Source organism: Astyanax mexicanus, chromosome 1 (genome assembly GCF_023375975.1).
Source record: "Astyanax mexicanus isolate ESR-SI-001 chromosome 1, AstMex3_surface, whole genome shotgun sequence".
Lineage (NCBI taxonomy): Eukaryota > Metazoa > Chordata > Actinopteri > Characiformes > Acestrorhamphidae > Astyanax > Astyanax mexicanus.
The window spans coordinates 34,516,935-34,534,564 of NC_064408.1; the positions used below are offsets into that span (position 1 = coordinate 34,516,935).

General features: G+C 36.6%; 1 protein-coding gene across 1 annotated transcript in view; it reads right to left on the reverse strand.

The window, feature by feature from the left end:
- Nucleotides 1-17,630, reverse strand: part of si:ch211-26b3.4 (connector enhancer of kinase suppressor of ras 2) — a 48,202-nt gene that overhangs the window by 8,959 nt on the left and 21,613 nt on the right. Inside the window, exons 9-20 of the mRNA XM_022680848.2 lie at nucleotides 15,364-15,510; nucleotides 10,945-11,075; nucleotides 9,969-10,129; nucleotides 8,278-8,358; nucleotides 5,695-5,933; nucleotides 4,706-4,740; nucleotides 2,042-2,090; nucleotides 1,470-1,518; nucleotides 1,181-1,353; nucleotides 685-758; nucleotides 286-357; nucleotides 105-175 (exon numbers count right to left, since the gene is read on the reverse strand). Of these exons, the coding sequence (XP_022536569.1) occupies nucleotides 105-175; nucleotides 286-357; nucleotides 685-758; nucleotides 1,181-1,353; nucleotides 1,470-1,518; nucleotides 2,042-2,090; nucleotides 4,706-4,740; nucleotides 5,695-5,933; nucleotides 8,278-8,358; nucleotides 9,969-10,129; nucleotides 10,945-11,075; nucleotides 15,364-15,510 (1,282 nt within the window). The remainder of the gene's footprint in view (nucleotides 1-104; nucleotides 176-285; nucleotides 358-684; nucleotides 759-1,180; nucleotides 1,354-1,469; nucleotides 1,519-2,041; nucleotides 2,091-4,705; nucleotides 4,741-5,694; nucleotides 5,934-8,277; nucleotides 8,359-9,968; nucleotides 10,130-10,944; nucleotides 11,076-15,363; nucleotides 15,511-17,630) is intronic.

The following is a 17,630-nucleotide window of genomic DNA, read 5'->3' on the forward strand; positions in this document are numbered from 1 at the left end:
TGTATGTTGTATGTTCCTTGAATAGAGTAAAAATTTTAGGGAATAACAGTACAACATATTTTTTGTGTAATTTTAGTGCAACGATAGTAGACTTTTCCTCTCACCTTCATCTGGACGTGGCACTGGGTCATCTGGGGTGTAGCCAATTGCAGCCAAGCCCAAGCGATTCATCCACCTGAAACAGGAAGGACACAAATGAGCAGAGACATGAGAGGAAGGAGTAGAAAAGTAAAAGAAAGACACAGAGAAAAAGAATGGAGAAAAGAAAAGAAGGGAGAAACCTACCTGTTCATCTCTTCCAAGTGGTCGGTCGCAAAGAAGAAGCTTTTAATTTTAGGATGGCAGGCTTTGAAGGCACTATGAGGTAAGAAAAGGGAAGACATAGAAAAAAACATTTATTATTAAAATCTACAAGTAAATCATCAGATTGTTTATAATTTTCAAGGTTTTGTGTGAGTCTAGGCTGCAGTCATGGTAAGGGAGGTCCTTGTAAGGACTCTTCTCAGTAGCCTGTAGGTCACATATTTGAAACGTTGTAACAAGGCTTCCTGGTTATGTCACCCGCAAACGTTGCATGATTACACCCTTCAAATCACTCCAAACACCAGCTGCATTTCTTGACTGAATGCAAAGGGTCCTTCAGTTTGAAACGCAGCTTGTGTGTGTGTTCCTGAGCTTACTCACTGTTTCCTCCTGCATTCGATTGCTCTGTCAATCCTGAACTCTGGCAAACTGATGAACCCTTCAGCCTTCTCGTCCTGAATGAAGGATGATGAGACAAGAAATTGGTATTTTAAGCCTTTAACATGAATTTAAAAAACAATATTCAAGATTTGTTCAGAAAGACGGATCAGACTTGCCATTCAAGCAAGCCCTTGCCCTTACCATAGCCATAGCTCTAAATTGAACCTAACCCTAACCCAAATATAGCTCTATCCCAAACATATCCCTAACCCTAACCCAAACTATAACTCAAAATGTAAACTGTATAAATTGTTAAATGTAAGGAGTAGAATGTTCAGATAAGTGCGTGGAAATGTGAGAAATAGAAGTAAAAAGCAAAGTATAGATCACCACAATTCCTACTTAAGAAAGGTAACAAGATATTTGTACTTCATTACTTCACACACACAGTTAAACCGCCTGAACATCGGGACAATGAGAAGGAGCCCCTACTTACGTTCTGGTTGGTGTACCAGTAGAGGTCAGAGTCTTTGAGGACGAACCAGTACTTCTTCCACTTTTGAGTGAAGTATCCGGAGGCGTCCTTTTTCTTCCACAGCCAACCCTCACAGTCTCCATGACCCAGATCCTTACAGGCTATACGCCTCCGACTCGAGTTACTCTGAGACCCTACACACACACACAATAATAATAATAATAAGTAAAGGGTACAAAATAACAGTACAAGTATTTTCCAGTACAGCACCACACACACAATAAATGTTGGACAAACAATCCTCTCCTACCTCTGTTTTTCTTCTTGGTCTTGGTCCTTAAAGAGGCATAATGCACAGACTAGAGGAGACACACAAAAAAGTCAAACAAAAGTAAGAAAAACACAATTCTTCTGCAAGCCCATCCACAACAACACGTTTCTATTAAGTAAGATTCTGTAGTTTTGTGCTGGAGCTATGAGGCTAATGCAGCTATAAAAATCCAGAAACGCCATGGGTGATCACAATGTATTTTTCTTAAGAAATCAAAAGAAGTTGAAGTGATCTCAAGAAAACAGTTGTTGTCCTGACAAACCATCTTTTTATCTTGTGATCACAAGACTGAAACTGAAAAAATAAAACTATTACCTCGTAGCATTTATAGATTCCTTTAATAAATCAGCATAATTCCTTATCAAAACTTCTGCTTAACACATTGAAGACTGTAATACATGTAATACAGTTTTAAGAAGAAACAATATGAATTTGTTCATATTTATGTGGCGTAAGGTTTCAATTACCAGTATTTCTTAGCTCCATTAAGCCTAGTAGCTCCAACACAACAGTAAGAAAGTAACTCTAATGTCACAAAGAATAGTCTGTACCTTCCTCATGGATGCTCCTGCTTGTCTATCACCTGCAGAACTGGCATACCTGAGAGGGAGGTGAAGAGAAAGAGGAGAAAGAGAAACTCTGTGACACGGTGGTGAAGCTTCTTTGGTGGGCGGTGTGTCTCCACTATTACCCAAAAATCCCCACAGCAGCCTACGTTTTTCCCCTCCCTCCACAGCATTACTTACCCTTGACACAAATTCATCACTTCTTCTGTTAACCCTCAAAATAAATCCTCAAGCAGTAATCTGGCCAGTGTATTTGTATGTTTCCATCAGTTTAGGAAAAGAATATAACAGATAAGAGAAGTGAAAGAGCAGCTGCCTCCACCAACACATGAGTTTCAGAACAAATTTATGGACATTATTAGCCAAAGAATCCATTAAAACCCCTTCAGCTGGACACTATGTAAATTAAAATGTATTACTACATTTAAAAACATTTATAATAATTATAGAACTATTATAATAATTAAATGAACATCATTCTGTTTTAAAAACCTTTAAAATGAACATTTTGAAGAAAAACAATACTTATTAACTATCAATGTAAGTCAAATTAAATACATTTTACTTTATTTCTTTATTTTGTTTATGGAGCATTTCTGTTCACACAATTTAAAAGGAAGCCAGTGTTTTTTAAATTAGGTAAAAAAGGAAAATTAGAGGTAGATTTTTAGACAGAGCAAATCTCCAAAAACATATATGACCACTGATGAAGAACTTAAGAATAACCAGCACTAACTTTGTAGCAACAGATGGGCTTCTTTCTCTGACTGAGGTAGTAGTGTCTAATAGAGTGGAGGACAGTGAGTGATCACAGTGTTTAAAAACTCCAGCAGCACTGCTCTGTCTAATCAACTCATACCAGCACAACACAAACTAATACACCACCACCATGTCAGTGTTACTGTAATACTAAAATTACCCACCACAGAAAAAAATAATAGCTGCTCTGTGTTGGTCATCTGGGTGAAAGGAGGGATAAGAAAGTATGCAGAGAAAAAGAAGAAATACTCCTATATGATCAGTGGAGATGCAAAAAATGGATAATGTTTGTAGAAACAAGGATCATATGGTATGCTTGATAGATGTAGGTCTTAAGGTATACACACTTTTTAACAGTTTTCTAGAGTGCTTAAGAGTTTTGGGTGGTACTGTATGTTTCTCTTACTAAGGTGAGAAGTGTGGTATTAAGGCTGTAACTGTCACCTTTCTGTAGCCTCAGAGACGCCTGAACAAACCACAGTGCAGGATAAGAAGAACAGCTACTGATCATGCACAGGATGTGTGTGTTTGTGTGTACAGCATGCGACTGTTTCAGTAAGGAAACAGATTATGAGGCAGACCACACACACACACACTTAAAATGTAAAAAAAAACGTGAAAATATAACCTTCTTCCTTTTCAGCCACACGTTTAATCACAACAAACTTATCTGCCTAATCACAGCTAATTTTATAACTCTAAGATATGATTATTTGAAGAAAAAATCTTCCCCTGAATCAGCTTTTCTTGTCATCACACTCAATAACTTCATTTCTTCATTTGTAACATTTTGAAATTAACTGAAATTTTAGACTGTTCATGATCTTCATGTATTTCATGATGACTGGAACAATAGAAAATACTCAAAATGGCTTGGGATAAAATCTTTATACACTAAATTACATCGAAAGGTAAAAGGGTTTTGCTTTTGTGGAGATGGTAGGTCTTTTGTTTGTTGTACAGATATGAATTGATTATAGTCCTTAAAAAAACGCAGGAAACTATTAAAACAGTCAACCATAGCAAATAAACTGCATTATTCTCATATGATAGATGAAGATTTAAAGATCTCTAGGTGTTTCTGTATAGTCCAGATTAGGTCCAGTTATCCACAAACACTGCGATGATGTTTTTTCTAAAACACAGTTTCTCATTATCTGTATTGGACACTTGTGGATGTTATGCCAGAGCTTGGATACACCTGGTCAAATTGATGTCCATTTTTGATGGTGTAAGTGTAATTAATTTCACATTATGTTAATATTATTAGAATTACTATATATTCTTACTGTTGAATCACCATGTGGCTACCCATAAATATCTTTAGTAGCCTTAGAAAAATTGTTCATTATCGTAAAACAGCTGCTTTCCAGGATATAGAAAACATTAACGTGGATTAAAAGATACAGCATGGACTTTAAGGTGAAAATGAAAACCATAAGCATCACTACATTTACTCTCACCATATTTGTACATTTTTGAAAGCATACATTTCTATTTATAAAAAAATAAAAAAATAAATATATATGTATATATACACACGCACAAACACAATATATATATATATATATATATATATATATATATATATATATATAGATAATATACAGTATATATATATATATATAAATAAATATATATATTTATTTAAATATGAAGGAATGGAGGCAATAGTAACTAACCCTACTCTTAAAGGTAACCCTGCCCCCCCCCCCCCCACCCAGTGAAAATGATGTCTCCTTTCAGTTATTGTACAATTTATTAACATAGTTTACTGTTAATATTGTAAACATTGTGCATCATTCTAAACATACGTTTTGCAGCTCTTACTTTAACCAAATCAACAGTTTTTAAATCTGTTTTAAACAGAGAAAAGCGCAGTGTACTCACCTCTCTGTGTCTGCCCGCAGTGTGTCTGTGGCCCTCTGAGAGCAGGAAAAAAAGACAGGGGGTGTGTGCAGAGACAGAAAGAGCGAGTGTGTGTGTGTGTGTGTGTGTGTGTGTGTGTGTGTGTGTGTGTGTGTGTGTGAAAGAAAGAGAAGGAGAGAGAGAGAAAGAGAGAGAGAGAGAGATGTTCAGAAGGGTAATTTCCTGTTACAAGATATGAACTGAAAGTGTGCAGCCAAACTCTCTTTACATATGTGTGTGTGTGTGTGTGTGTGTGTGTGTGTGCGCGCGCGCATGTATGCCAATATGTGCAACTACAATTGCAGAGAAAACGTGGGGCTTTATGATAACACCACAAAAAAGAATACGCATGAGTCAGAGGCATCCATGGCTTTCAGCTGTGAATGTGTGCAATTGAGTATGTAAGCAACAGTATGCTTAAGAATTTCTGTGAATAAGTAAGAAATAACTGAAAACATTGTGAGGAATTCATCAGAATTGTTCTCTTTGATCTGATATTTGCATGAAAATATGTATATATGTATACATAAAAATGTTTATTCTAAACTTAACATAGCCTTGTTGTTCAGTTTTTATACAGAAATAAAAACATTGTAGTTCACAGAAAGAGCTGACTGGCTGTATGCACTGATATATTTTACTGCAGGTAATGAACACAGAACATGCCATCAGTTAAATTATTTTTATTTACTGGTTTAATTTTTGCTACCAGGTAAACAGACTTTCTGTGAACTACAGAAGTGATATACAAAAAAAATGAGTTTACATTATTAGTAACTGTGACAAAGGCTTGTAAGTCAATTAAAATATATACATATTTTATTCCATCAGAGGAACAGACACTATAGGGCCTGTTGACAGATGTGAACTGTTTTTTTTTCTACTTTTGTCCCTGTTCTGTTTAAATGCCATGACATGAAAGGAAATATTCTTTGATTCATGTGTAAACAGGCCTGTATGTGTAGACTCACGTGATAGTGCGGCATGGTGTTCGAATCAGGGACAGGGTACGGCAGCCCGTCCTGGGGTACTGAGTCCAGCAGCACAGGTGGGGCCAGCATGGATGGACTGATGGGAAAGCTGGGGCTACTGGGATTGCGGCTCTTCTTCCTGGTTCGCCGGCTTGTGTCGCGCTGGGAATACTCCGCCTCTTCCTGTAAGACCAGGATCCTGTCGTCACTCAGGAACCGCAGGAGGGAAGAGTCAGAATCTGTGCGAGAGATAAACATCAGACAGATAAAAGACACAGATCAAGTGTCAGTGGTTTGTACTTGTTTTTGTACACATTCAGGAAAAACAATGTCTAGAGGAAAATGAGACTGACCTACGTATAATCACCCACAGCATCAAAAAGGCATCAAAACGGAAAAACATTGTTTGCATAGGTATTTACATGTTCCTTTTTTTATCTGTCTACACTTGGATCTTCCACAACACAGGGGCTGAATACTTGTAAATACAGCATTTTTAAATTTTGTCATAGAATGTTTTATTATTAAATGTTTTTTTTAAAATAAAATATGGCAGTGTGGACTTGCATACAAATCAGTTGACATTTGAATACTTTTTTAAAGCACTATATATAGAGTATAATACATTTAAGATATATTACAATTACAAGAGTACATGAGTAAAAATTACGGTTTATTTAATGTGTTAGAAAAAAACTAAAACATAAAATGTGACAACAAATGAAATAAATGAAAACCGTAAAAAAAAATCATATTTGAGTTAACTTCCTATAACCTTGATCACCTGACCTTGCATTAAACAAGTGTAATGTGTGTGCATGTTTTTATGTGTAACTGCCGTATTACTTCCTATTGTGGGTTTGTTGCTGCTATATTTGGAACTGTGTCAGTCTCCCACTCAATCTCTGATCTGTTTTTAGAAACCTGTTTCCACACAGCTCCTGACAACAAGTGTAATTTCAGCTAATTCTACATGCAGACACAACCTCAAATGACTACTCCTTTCAGTAAATACACAATCTGACTGTACTCTGTAATAACTCAAATAAAGAGATAATATCAACAAAGCTATGTTAAGTAAATTACTGGAAAATGACTGGAAATGCATTGAAATTAACAAGCGGTAAACAATGTTCTTTTTTCTTTTCTTTTAATTTTTATAGAAAACATTTAATTGTTTATAGAAATATATATTTTTTTAATTTGTTTTTAATTTCAAAATGAAAGAAGAAACTTTGTCTTTAACACATTTTTACGTGATGCGGATACATTTGTGCTGTTCTCACTTTAAATTTCTAACTTATTAAAAAAATATATATATATACATATATATATATATATATATATATATATATATATATATATATATATATATATATATATATATATATGTCTCAAACTGATGCAAACTGATGTGATCCTACACCTAATCCTAATGTTAGTCTTAACCTTACCCCTTTTTGGATTAGATTTAAGGACTAGTTTAAGACTAGGGTAAGGATTAAATTGTGGAGTTGATTCTAGGTAAAGGTTAGGGTTTGATTTGATTTGAATATGCATTTAGTTAAGAGTTTAGTTGCATTTATTTAATATTCAGTAAAATTTTAGGTGAGCATCTGTCACATCTTAGCCTGTGTCTGTCTTTTGTTTTTTACCTCTTTTGGTTTCCAGCCATGTGCGCATTTAAGCACATGGCCTTGTTTTGTTATTGTCCTGTCTCTGCCCTAGCCACTAGTGTTGTCACCTTGTGTCTTGTTTGTTACCCCGCCCCCTTGTTACCGGTCAAAGGTGTTCCTCACCCTTCTCGTGTGTTTATGCCTCTTGGTTTTAGTGTTGTTTGTAGAGCCTTTTTGTGCCTCATACGCTGTGTATCGTTTATGTTTGAGTTCTCCTGTCAGGTCTGTTGGGTTTTCGTGCTGCTTGTTCCTTGTTTCTTATTTTCTTAGATAAGTTTAATCTGTTATGTCTGTTTTCTTTCGCTTTCTTGATCTAGTATTCTTGGTTTGGTTTTATTTTTTTTATTTGTTTTAGTTTGTTTTTTTCTTTTTTTTTTTTTTTTTTTTTTTTTTATTTTCACCCTCACCTGCATGGCATCTACTGCATCTATTTTGAAACTATGCAAATAAAGTGATATCTAATTAATTTTAAAATTCTGAACTCAGCTGTAGCTTTGTTTATATTGATAAATAAAACCGACATTATCTTAAAGCTTCCTGATTATTTGTGTATATTTGCGTGTTAAAATTAACAACACTATTTTTTAATGCTCACCTATATTTTTTTATCCACAGTCACATTAGAGTATATGTAAAAAACTTATTATGATGTTAATTTGAGGAAGAGTTCCCATATTTTGTGTACAGGCTATTTCATACAAAAGGAAAACATATTTTATCCCTGTTTTTTCCATTTCTTATTTTTTTCATAATGTAAATGTTTCATAATGTAAATGTTATGTACCTGTAACTGTATAGGAAGTTATGTAATTATGTCCTAAACTGCAACAGTATAGCAAAATGCCAATAATAAAGTGCACATTTCTCCAACTAGCATGTAGAGTAAAGAGTAAAGTAAAGTTGACACCTCTGCTTCCTCGCTTATAAACTCCTGATTCTTGAGGCTCTGCAAGCCACTCCGTTGCCATAGAGATTTGCCTGGGGTCGTCTGCGGGAGGAAAACAGGCCATGTGAGTGTGTGTTTCAGCATGAGCGAGTGTGTGTCCGTGCAGCGGAATAACTATGATCTCATGAGCCCCAGTGCAAAATAAATTAATTGACACCGCCCCCCACAATAATTCAATAAATGTTAAAAACACAATTTAATTTGTTTATTTACTTGCTCCTGCAGGTACCCCTGGTATAAATCAGCATGGGGGGTCCACAAATGGCACTGGGGGGCTAAATTGTCTCTTCATGATTATTATTGTTGTTATTAATATTATTATTTTTAGCTTTATTATACCAGGAATTTCCACTAAGATCAGAAAATACAACATGTACATCATCAAGTACAACAAATCCCAAACATACCAAAACGCTACTTAAACTCAAAAGCATAAAGAAAAACAAACTAATAAACAGAGACCACTTCAGTTTCTGAATCAGTTTCCCTGAATTTGCTATTTATTGGTATATGTTTCAGTAAAATGAACATTGTTGTTTTATTCTACAAACTATGGACAACTTATAAACATATTGTCATTTAGAGCATTTATTTTCAGAAAATGAGAAATGGCTGAAATAACAAAAATTAGCAAAAGTTCAAGCAGTTCAGCTTGGTTTAATGGTTTGTGATCATTTATCTTCCTCTTGATTATATTCCAAAGAAACTCATAATTTTTAAGTGGTCTCAGGGCTGTATGTTTCACTTAAAACGTTATTTATGTTGCACTTAAATTTTCCAATAAACGTGTCCATTTTCTGTCCATTCGCTCTGCAGAATATTTCATGCCTATGGCGTATAATAAGAAAACTGATATATTTCAACTTATGACTTAGTATAAGTACTTATATATTTATACTTATCAATTTGAACACTTTGGCTACAGTTTCTTTAAAACTCCTGTCAGTGTTAGAAATGTATCTTAGATTTAGTGTTGATCTAGTTACGCTGGTAGCGTTGGAAGAGAACCTCTGAATTTTTTAACACTCACTGTATGTCAGTTTTATGTCTTGGATATAAAGCCACCATTCAAGTAGAGGCAGGAAAAATTGTAACTTTCTGTTGTAACCATCAACACTGACTAAGCTGAACTAACATATGAAATGCATATGAACACCCACGGGGAAAGCCTGATTTCTGATCTGCTGCCACAATTGGAAAAGTGAAAGTTTTCTCAAAAATACAATAAAAACATATGTGGAGATAAATAAATACACACATATGTGGGGAAAATAAATACACATATGTTGCAGTAATGTTATACTTGTCAGCCTAATACATCTGAAACAGCAGTAGCACAACAACAATGTTCAGAACAACTCAACACTACACAACTGTAGAGTAGGAAATTCAACACTGGCGTTTTTATTGTGTAAATAAAAATATGCCAATGCTTTTGCCTACAGGTGGTCAGACTGATGTCCAACTAATTAAATCATAAAGAATGCAATGATGAAAAAAAGACTTTGTATTTACAAAAAAAAAATGGCATGATAGATTCATATCAAGAGATGATTGAAGCAAAGGCCAAATGTGATTACCACACCTATACTGTTTGGCCATTGTTAATTGTCAATGTCTGTGTGTGTGTGTGTGTGTGTGTGTGTACGTACTGCGTGTAGGGGTCCGATCTCTGCGTCTAATACCAGCGTTTCTGCCTGTGTCGTCCTCCAGGAGAGGAAAGTGAGGCCCGACCAGCCCTTCCTGATCCATATAAAAGCCTGGAGACTCCGAACCAAACACACCAAAACTCACCCGCTCTGACTCATCCTCCCTAACCGAGAGAGAGAAGGGGGAATAGAGAGAAAACATGAGATGAGAGAAACATAAATACAGTGTATACACACACTCTCATAACTTTTTAGGGTTTCCATTTTCTCAAGATTTCTGAATAATTGAACTTCCCTTCTTTGATTTTTGACTTTATTATGTTGTTTTATATCTAATATCCATCATTTTTTTCTGAATAATTAAGACCTATGGGCCCTAGATTAATAATTTAGTTGTTACTACTAAACCTTACACTACTGTATAGCTATTTAGCTTAATACCTCATGTGGGGTCCCTCAGGGTTATATTGTATGGCCTATGAAATTAATGGAAACGAACATATTAATGATTTGTGGGCCTACATACAGAGTAAACAGTGTGGCTTGATGGTTAGCAAAGTCTATAACCTAGGTAGAAAGGGTGTACAATATTGACAAAAAATGTGATGCGTATTAATGCAGTTAAATATTCCGATATCACCGTGAACACAGCTCCTAAAAGGCGTTTCAGCACTTGGCTTCACTGCACTAACTTTGGTGTGTGCATTTACTGTGGACCTCTAATTCACTTTACCTCGCTCTGCCCCCAGCCTCGTTATGTTATGTGAGCACAGTCTGTAGCGAGAAGAGATCCCTTTGATTCAGCATGAGGATGATGCAATTTGAGTTCGCTTTCATTCACAATATTATTGCAGCTGTTTCGATTTGTGTATATCGTGAACACTGCCCTACTAGCGAGATACAATCTTGAAAAGTGCTTCAAAAGTTTGTTTCATGAAAGGTAAGAGTTCAAAAATCTGTATGCAATTTAAGTGCATACCTGTGTCCATAGACAGGGGACAGTATGAACACATCATGTCCTGCCGGTGTGTCCAAACCAGGTGACACACCAAGGGACACCAGTGTACTGGGTGGTGTAGGTGACTCACTGCATGGACTGGTGGAGAGCGGCTGTCAATCAAACACACAGATACATACAGACACATATTAGTAAAATAGCAAAACATACATCAACACTGTCATTAAGATAAGCTCCTTGACCCACAGTGATTCAGCCAGGTTGGCTGTTGTTTTCTACCCACTGAAAAAAATGAAAAGAAAAAACCTCCAGACAACACAATATTTCTTTAATTGTGCTGTCCCACACAGAATTTAGAGCTCATGACAAAAACATGTAGAGTAGCAATTGTCTAAATCAATATTTTAAAGCAAGTATGTCAAATAAATTAGTAGTTTAGTAGCTCCTTTATATAAACATACAGGATAAAAATTTCAAAAGCAGCGTTAGATCAGTTTTAATATACCTGCTTCACTCCTTCCTAACTTTCTTGCAGTGGTGTGCAGTGATGCCCTTCTAACCCTTCAGAGAAGGGGTGACAAAAAGTGCATGTAAATAATTACATATTTTTTATCAGGAAGTATATAACATAATTATTGTAAGCATTTGATTTATAAATTAACTAAAAATAAAAAACAGCAACTAATTCAAAGCATTAGTCTGCGTTTTTCAGTTGCTACAGGACTCTTATCTGACTGACAGCGGTACTGACCAATCAAAGCTTTTTAAAATGGCTTCTTCTCACGTGCCTGCGTGGACTATTCTCCTGATTTTGAGAAGGGTGTAGTAATGAATCTATTAGCAAAGTCATAGAACAATCTAACCAATCAGATTCATGATTTTCACTCCAGGGCCGGGCCATGGCTGCCTAGCCCCTTCTCTGCGCTTGGATGACGTTACGCTACGTGCATTGATTAGTCGTAAAACGGAGCGCGCAGCTGGATTAATTAAATATTTAGCTAACTATCATGGAAATATGACAGATATTGTGTCATATTATATTAAAAAGCCTTTTTAAAGGCTGCCATTCAACGTGAAACTAAGTAATAGGCTGCCTGACTGGTGAGTTTTATGTGTACTTAATGTTTTGGGTGCTCTGATGTACTGTAGGCATACAAATGAGGGATATTTGTTGAACGCATGTTCTTGTAGGAAAATTAAGCATTTATTGTTGGGTCTATTGTATACTTTTGTAGTTTGTAGCTGTATTTTCGGGCTGTTGATGTGTTCATATATAATTTCATATAACTCAGTCAAGACAGAGAATATATATTTATTGTAGTATTTATCTATGTGTCGGTCGGTCGGGCGGGGGCGGTGGTTTTGGACGGGTGGTTGCAGAAGGGGTACCCACTATATTCACTGCACGCCACTGCTTTCTGGTGATTAAATACATCAAAGGCCAGCAGTAGCCCAGGGGCCACACCTTGAGCACTACAAATGAAGTAAACGCAAAAACCCAGGGAAGTAAAAAAGATCTCAAAATCCAAAACAGCTAATATATATACATTTTCAACCAGGTGTGTAGAGTTGGTTTAAGCTCACAGTTGCCTCCTATGGGTAGGTGAACATATTTCCTTGTCAGAAATGAGCTAGGGGCCAGTATGTCAAATTCTTTAAGAAGTAAAAAAATCTAAAGACAAAAAACACTCAAGAATGTCCTAATTATACCCTTAAATATAAAGATTGACTTTTATGCTGCATTTTACAGTTTGCATTAAACAGAATGAGACACATTTCTTAGTTATGTTAAATCCATGCAAAGTGGAGAGAACAGAATCAAACTAAATATATATTTTTTGAAAACCAACATTTGGATGTATAATGTACTTTAATCTGGTTAAATAAGACAATGATTGTAGTAATTTCACTAATTAGTAAGAAGATTAGTGTGAGGCTAAGTTCAAAAAGTAAATGTTAAAAATACGGAAATGCAAAAAATGAGAAACATCTTAGGGAATTGTTTAAGCATAATAATTGATCTTAACTCAAAATAAGCATACTCAATACAATGAATTTCTTTTGCTGCTTTTGAGGAATCCAGATAATTGTGTACACAAAAGTGCCAAAAATATTTTATTTAAATCATTTTTGAGCATTTCTGTTGGTCCATTTATCATGGAATGTTGACAGAAAGAGAGTTAGCCTTTTCAAAGTGTTTAAAAAAAAGACAAAAACAGAAATCAAGATTATGTTCTGAAACCAAAGATACAGTACAGCATAATGCAGCAACACACTCCAACAATACTAACACTCACTGCCACTCACTTACATGCCCACTATCACTAGTACAGTTTACTGGAGTCTACACACATACAGAAACACACACAAGACCTTGAGTGAAAAAGAGACGTACATGAGCAACTGAGCAACTGTGAACATTTAGATCAGGCTCAGGCAGAGCATAGCAACAAGCATCCCTAGCAACAAGAGTATCCCTAGCAACAGAGAAATACTATAAGTTGTATTTCACACTGATGTTGTAGAGGGTTAATAGGTGTAAAACTACTTCACATGAATGAAAAATTACCAAACACACAAATGACACTGGTGTAGACGTGGGCAAGAATATTTACAACCAGAAACCACATAATCAAATCTGACAGAGGTCCTGTGGTGACGTTTTAGGGTCATTGGAGGCTTTAGTGAATCTTATGGGCACAGTGAACATTTCTTGAGCTGACCTGGCAAGGACAGCTTGACCTGGCCATGTTGGCAGTTGTTTAAAATGTTCTCCACTTTCCAGAATCTTTCAAGAACATCATACAAATTTATTTGTGAAGGTCTCAGAGAGTTCTTTGGAACTCAGTCAAGAGCAAACCAAACTAAAGAGTGATGTTTGGTTTCCTCAAATGTCCTCTTTAATGATGATCTAATCATTTATAGCTAATTTGCTGATATTAAGTACTAATGTGGGGCAGGTAGGGGGTTGGTCCTAATTGTTCTTCGCAATAAATTATTTTTTCTTATTTACATTTTACAACGTATGTTTAAAAGACATATGTCTATTTGTTTAAATCTCCATTTATTTAAATATGCAAAAAATACATATTAAATAATATTTGAATTAAGTATTCATTTATATTGTCTATAATGTAAGTTATTAAATGCACAGAACATTCTTAAAGTCTCTGGGAACCTAAATCTGAGTTTGCTTTCTAATTGGGTTAATTTGGCTCCACTGGTTTATCCATGTACAAATGTCCAGTAAAATATTTTTCATGAATATCTTCCTAGTCTAATAAAGTCTAATAAATCTTTTCTGTATTGCAACAGTATTACTCTCTTCTGGGTGTATAATCAGCAAGTCTAAAAGTTGGTCAGCCTGATGTCAGCAGATCAAATTAAAGTCAGCAGCAACTAATCAAAAGCCTAACGTAGCTCCGCCCTCTCTTTGAGTCTGAACAACCGGAACCAGTTAGCTGATAAGCTGTCACTTAGCTACCATCTTGGTGAGCTAAGCTGTCGAAGTATTCACAAAGTTACTTTATGCTTCTCAATCTGAAGGCACCATGGTGTGCTTTGCCATGGTTATGTAAACAAACCCTTGTTATGCACCATCATTACAATATTATGACCACTCTCACACAGTTCTCAGACAGGCTGAAGAATGCATTTTGGTGATTTTGGAGTCGTCTCTTTTTTAACTTCGCTAACTTGCTAAATGTTTCACAAAACAACAGTTTAGTATTATAAAAATAGTAACAATATATAAATGTGTTCCCGAGGGGTTTAAGCTGAATTTAAAAGCAGAGAGCTACATAAGAGCTAAAGTAATTGAAGTAATAAATACATTTTGACATAGCTCATTGTATCCACTCGTATAGATATAAAGCAATGCCCTGCTTTAAAATAAAAAATATATAACATAACATAAATAAAATAGCACAAGGGTTGAACTGATTCCACTGCCACTTTCGCACAGAATTGAATGGATCAATTATTTATTGCCAAAAGAAAAAAAAGTGTTATTATTTATGGACTTCATTGCTTTAAAAACAGTACAGTCTGCACTATCAGCACATTCCTCACCAAACCTTCTCATAGACATGGACTTGCACATACCAAGGCACACCCACAAGACTGCACACATACACACACACACACACTCCCTTTTCTGTGCGTCGTGACTCCGATGATGCTGACACACGTGGACCTGCCTCTGTCAAAGATGTGTAACCACGGCAACTACAGAAATCAAGGCGTCATGGCAACAAGCCAAGAAGTAACACACACACACACATACACATGCACGCTCAAGTCCAATTTACAGCACGTGTACATATACAGTACACGCACCTACACATTTCAAAGCCTCCTTTACAGAATACACAGTCACACCAACACACACCTCAGGTCTGAGAGTTTTTTACACACACACACACACATACGCACACATACCTGAAGAGCGAGGGGTTTCCAGCGAGTGTTCTTGAGCAGGCCGGAGGTGGAGCTGAGTGCGTTCTGAGGCCGTTTCTTCAGCGTGAGGATGACCCCACTCGGATCTTCACGGAGAGAATTCACCAGATTCTTTAACTGCCACCCAACCTGAGAGATACAGAGAGAGGCAGTGTGTTGGAGTGGCACAGAAAAATCTATTCGCTGATAACAAGGCTGAAAAAACAAGGCAGATAGAACCAAGTTGCACACATCGTTTACACAGATGTAGAGATGTACTGCCAATAGCAAATGACTCTCTGGAGCACATAAACGTGAACCTGTTGAGGGGTTAACGCCTCACAGTACTGAGCTGTTAAACAGTGGAACTATGTTCTCTGCAATGATTTGTCTCTATTTAGTACTTTTTAGATGAGTTACAGACATGAGAATAAGGTAGGGGGTCATCGAACATCCCGAGCTCACTGATTATCTTTTCGCTTAACTAAACAGAAATCCTCACAGCAATGCTCCAAAGTACTGGAGAAAACTTTCCATGAAGGGTAAAGAAAGTTACTCATACAAAAGCAACCCTTGTAAATGTTTATTGTTGCAGTAAATGTTTCAGAATGTGACATTCTATTTTAAAAATCAAAAAGCGCACTTGTGTTTCACTTGTAAGGCTAAAACTCAAAAAAATATCAGTCACATAAGTATTCCATTCTAGACTTTACAGCATTTTGCTATCGTGTATCAGCTTCTATTTTACACAAGTGTCCTGCCTTGTTAAATTCATTAGACTTTTACCTCCAACTTGCGCTCACCCCGAACCATTTCCTGTTTCGTTATCAGTAACTAACCACATAAAAGCGCATGCATGAACAGGGATTTATTCAGCGGCTCAGGAAGAGACAGTGACTCTCAAAGGCCTGCCCACTGTTATGCCCACCAAATCCCACTATAGCCTAGTGCCAGGTGGCCATTTCATCCTGGTTGGCTGGCCAATTTGTGTCGTTCTTGGATAATCCTGTGAGTACAATAAATAATCCCCCACAAAACCACATGATCCACCGGGACTTTTATGTCGTGTCTGACTGCAGACAATTCTATTTTTTTACGAGCTGAGAGACTGTAGGCTTAAAGCCTGTTCCTGCATGTGAGAGAGCTGAGTATTTAACAAGCCTTCACTGGAGGGTTAGGGGAGAATAATGGATAGCATGCACTGAATGATTCACATCTCATATCTGTCTTATTCTCCTCCTTATCTTTCTGTTGATTCCTCTTTTACTTTTTTAGCTTTGTAATAAATAATCACTGTCTGTAAGAGCAGTCACAGACACACCAGTAACAGATTTCATTTGCTATCATTTGTTCATTTATCTTCTTTTTCTAAAGTCAGTGATATGGTGGGGTTGGATTCTAACCAGATACACTGTGTACAAAACAAGAATACATCCTGAGCAGGGCAACACAGACATTTTTTTCACTCACACCTTGAGGCATTTTAGCATAGCTACAGTAATCCACCTACCAGAGAACACTCCGAAATCCCCACAGACCGTGTGCAAAGAACAAACCCACAACCTCAACTCCACAAGCTTGATTAAAATTTACAGCTGAAAAATCTTCTAGAGGAATGTTCCATGGTCTTATGATACAAAGACGTTTAGAAGAGTAAATGCCAGTTCCTGCATCTGTGCTAAATCTATGCCATAGCCTGTGCATACCCTGGCAGATGGCAAAAATTACTGTTCAGAACCAGTTTGAAACCAACCCCAATTCTGGCCCAAATGCTCAACTTACATCCAGGCACATGAGCTGCATGTGCCAACACTCTAGGTACCATGTATATTACAGCAAACGGCCTGAGCCACATGTGCCAACACTCCGGTTAACAAGTATAATATGGGAATTTGCCTGATCTGCTTTTGCCAACTGCTTGCCGAGTATACATAACATTACAGGCCCACTATCTTAACTTGTCTGTTTTAGATGTTTGGAGACAAACCAATTAAAGGTGAAATACTCCATGAGTAAGACCTAGGCCTGTCAGTGAACAGTTTAACTTTAGGAGTAAAGAAGCTGTAAAATTAGGTGATGTCAAGCCACCTTATTAAATACGAGGGGTGGGGGCACGGGCATCACAGTGGAGGTGCAATAGAGCTTCTGAGCTATACAAGGAGGAGGGGTATCCCATAGTGAGAAACTTAAACAAATGCTTGAAAGAAAATCACATTCAGCCCAGTTGTGCATGGTCGAAACTGAGTCTCAGACGATGCTTCCAGCCAAGT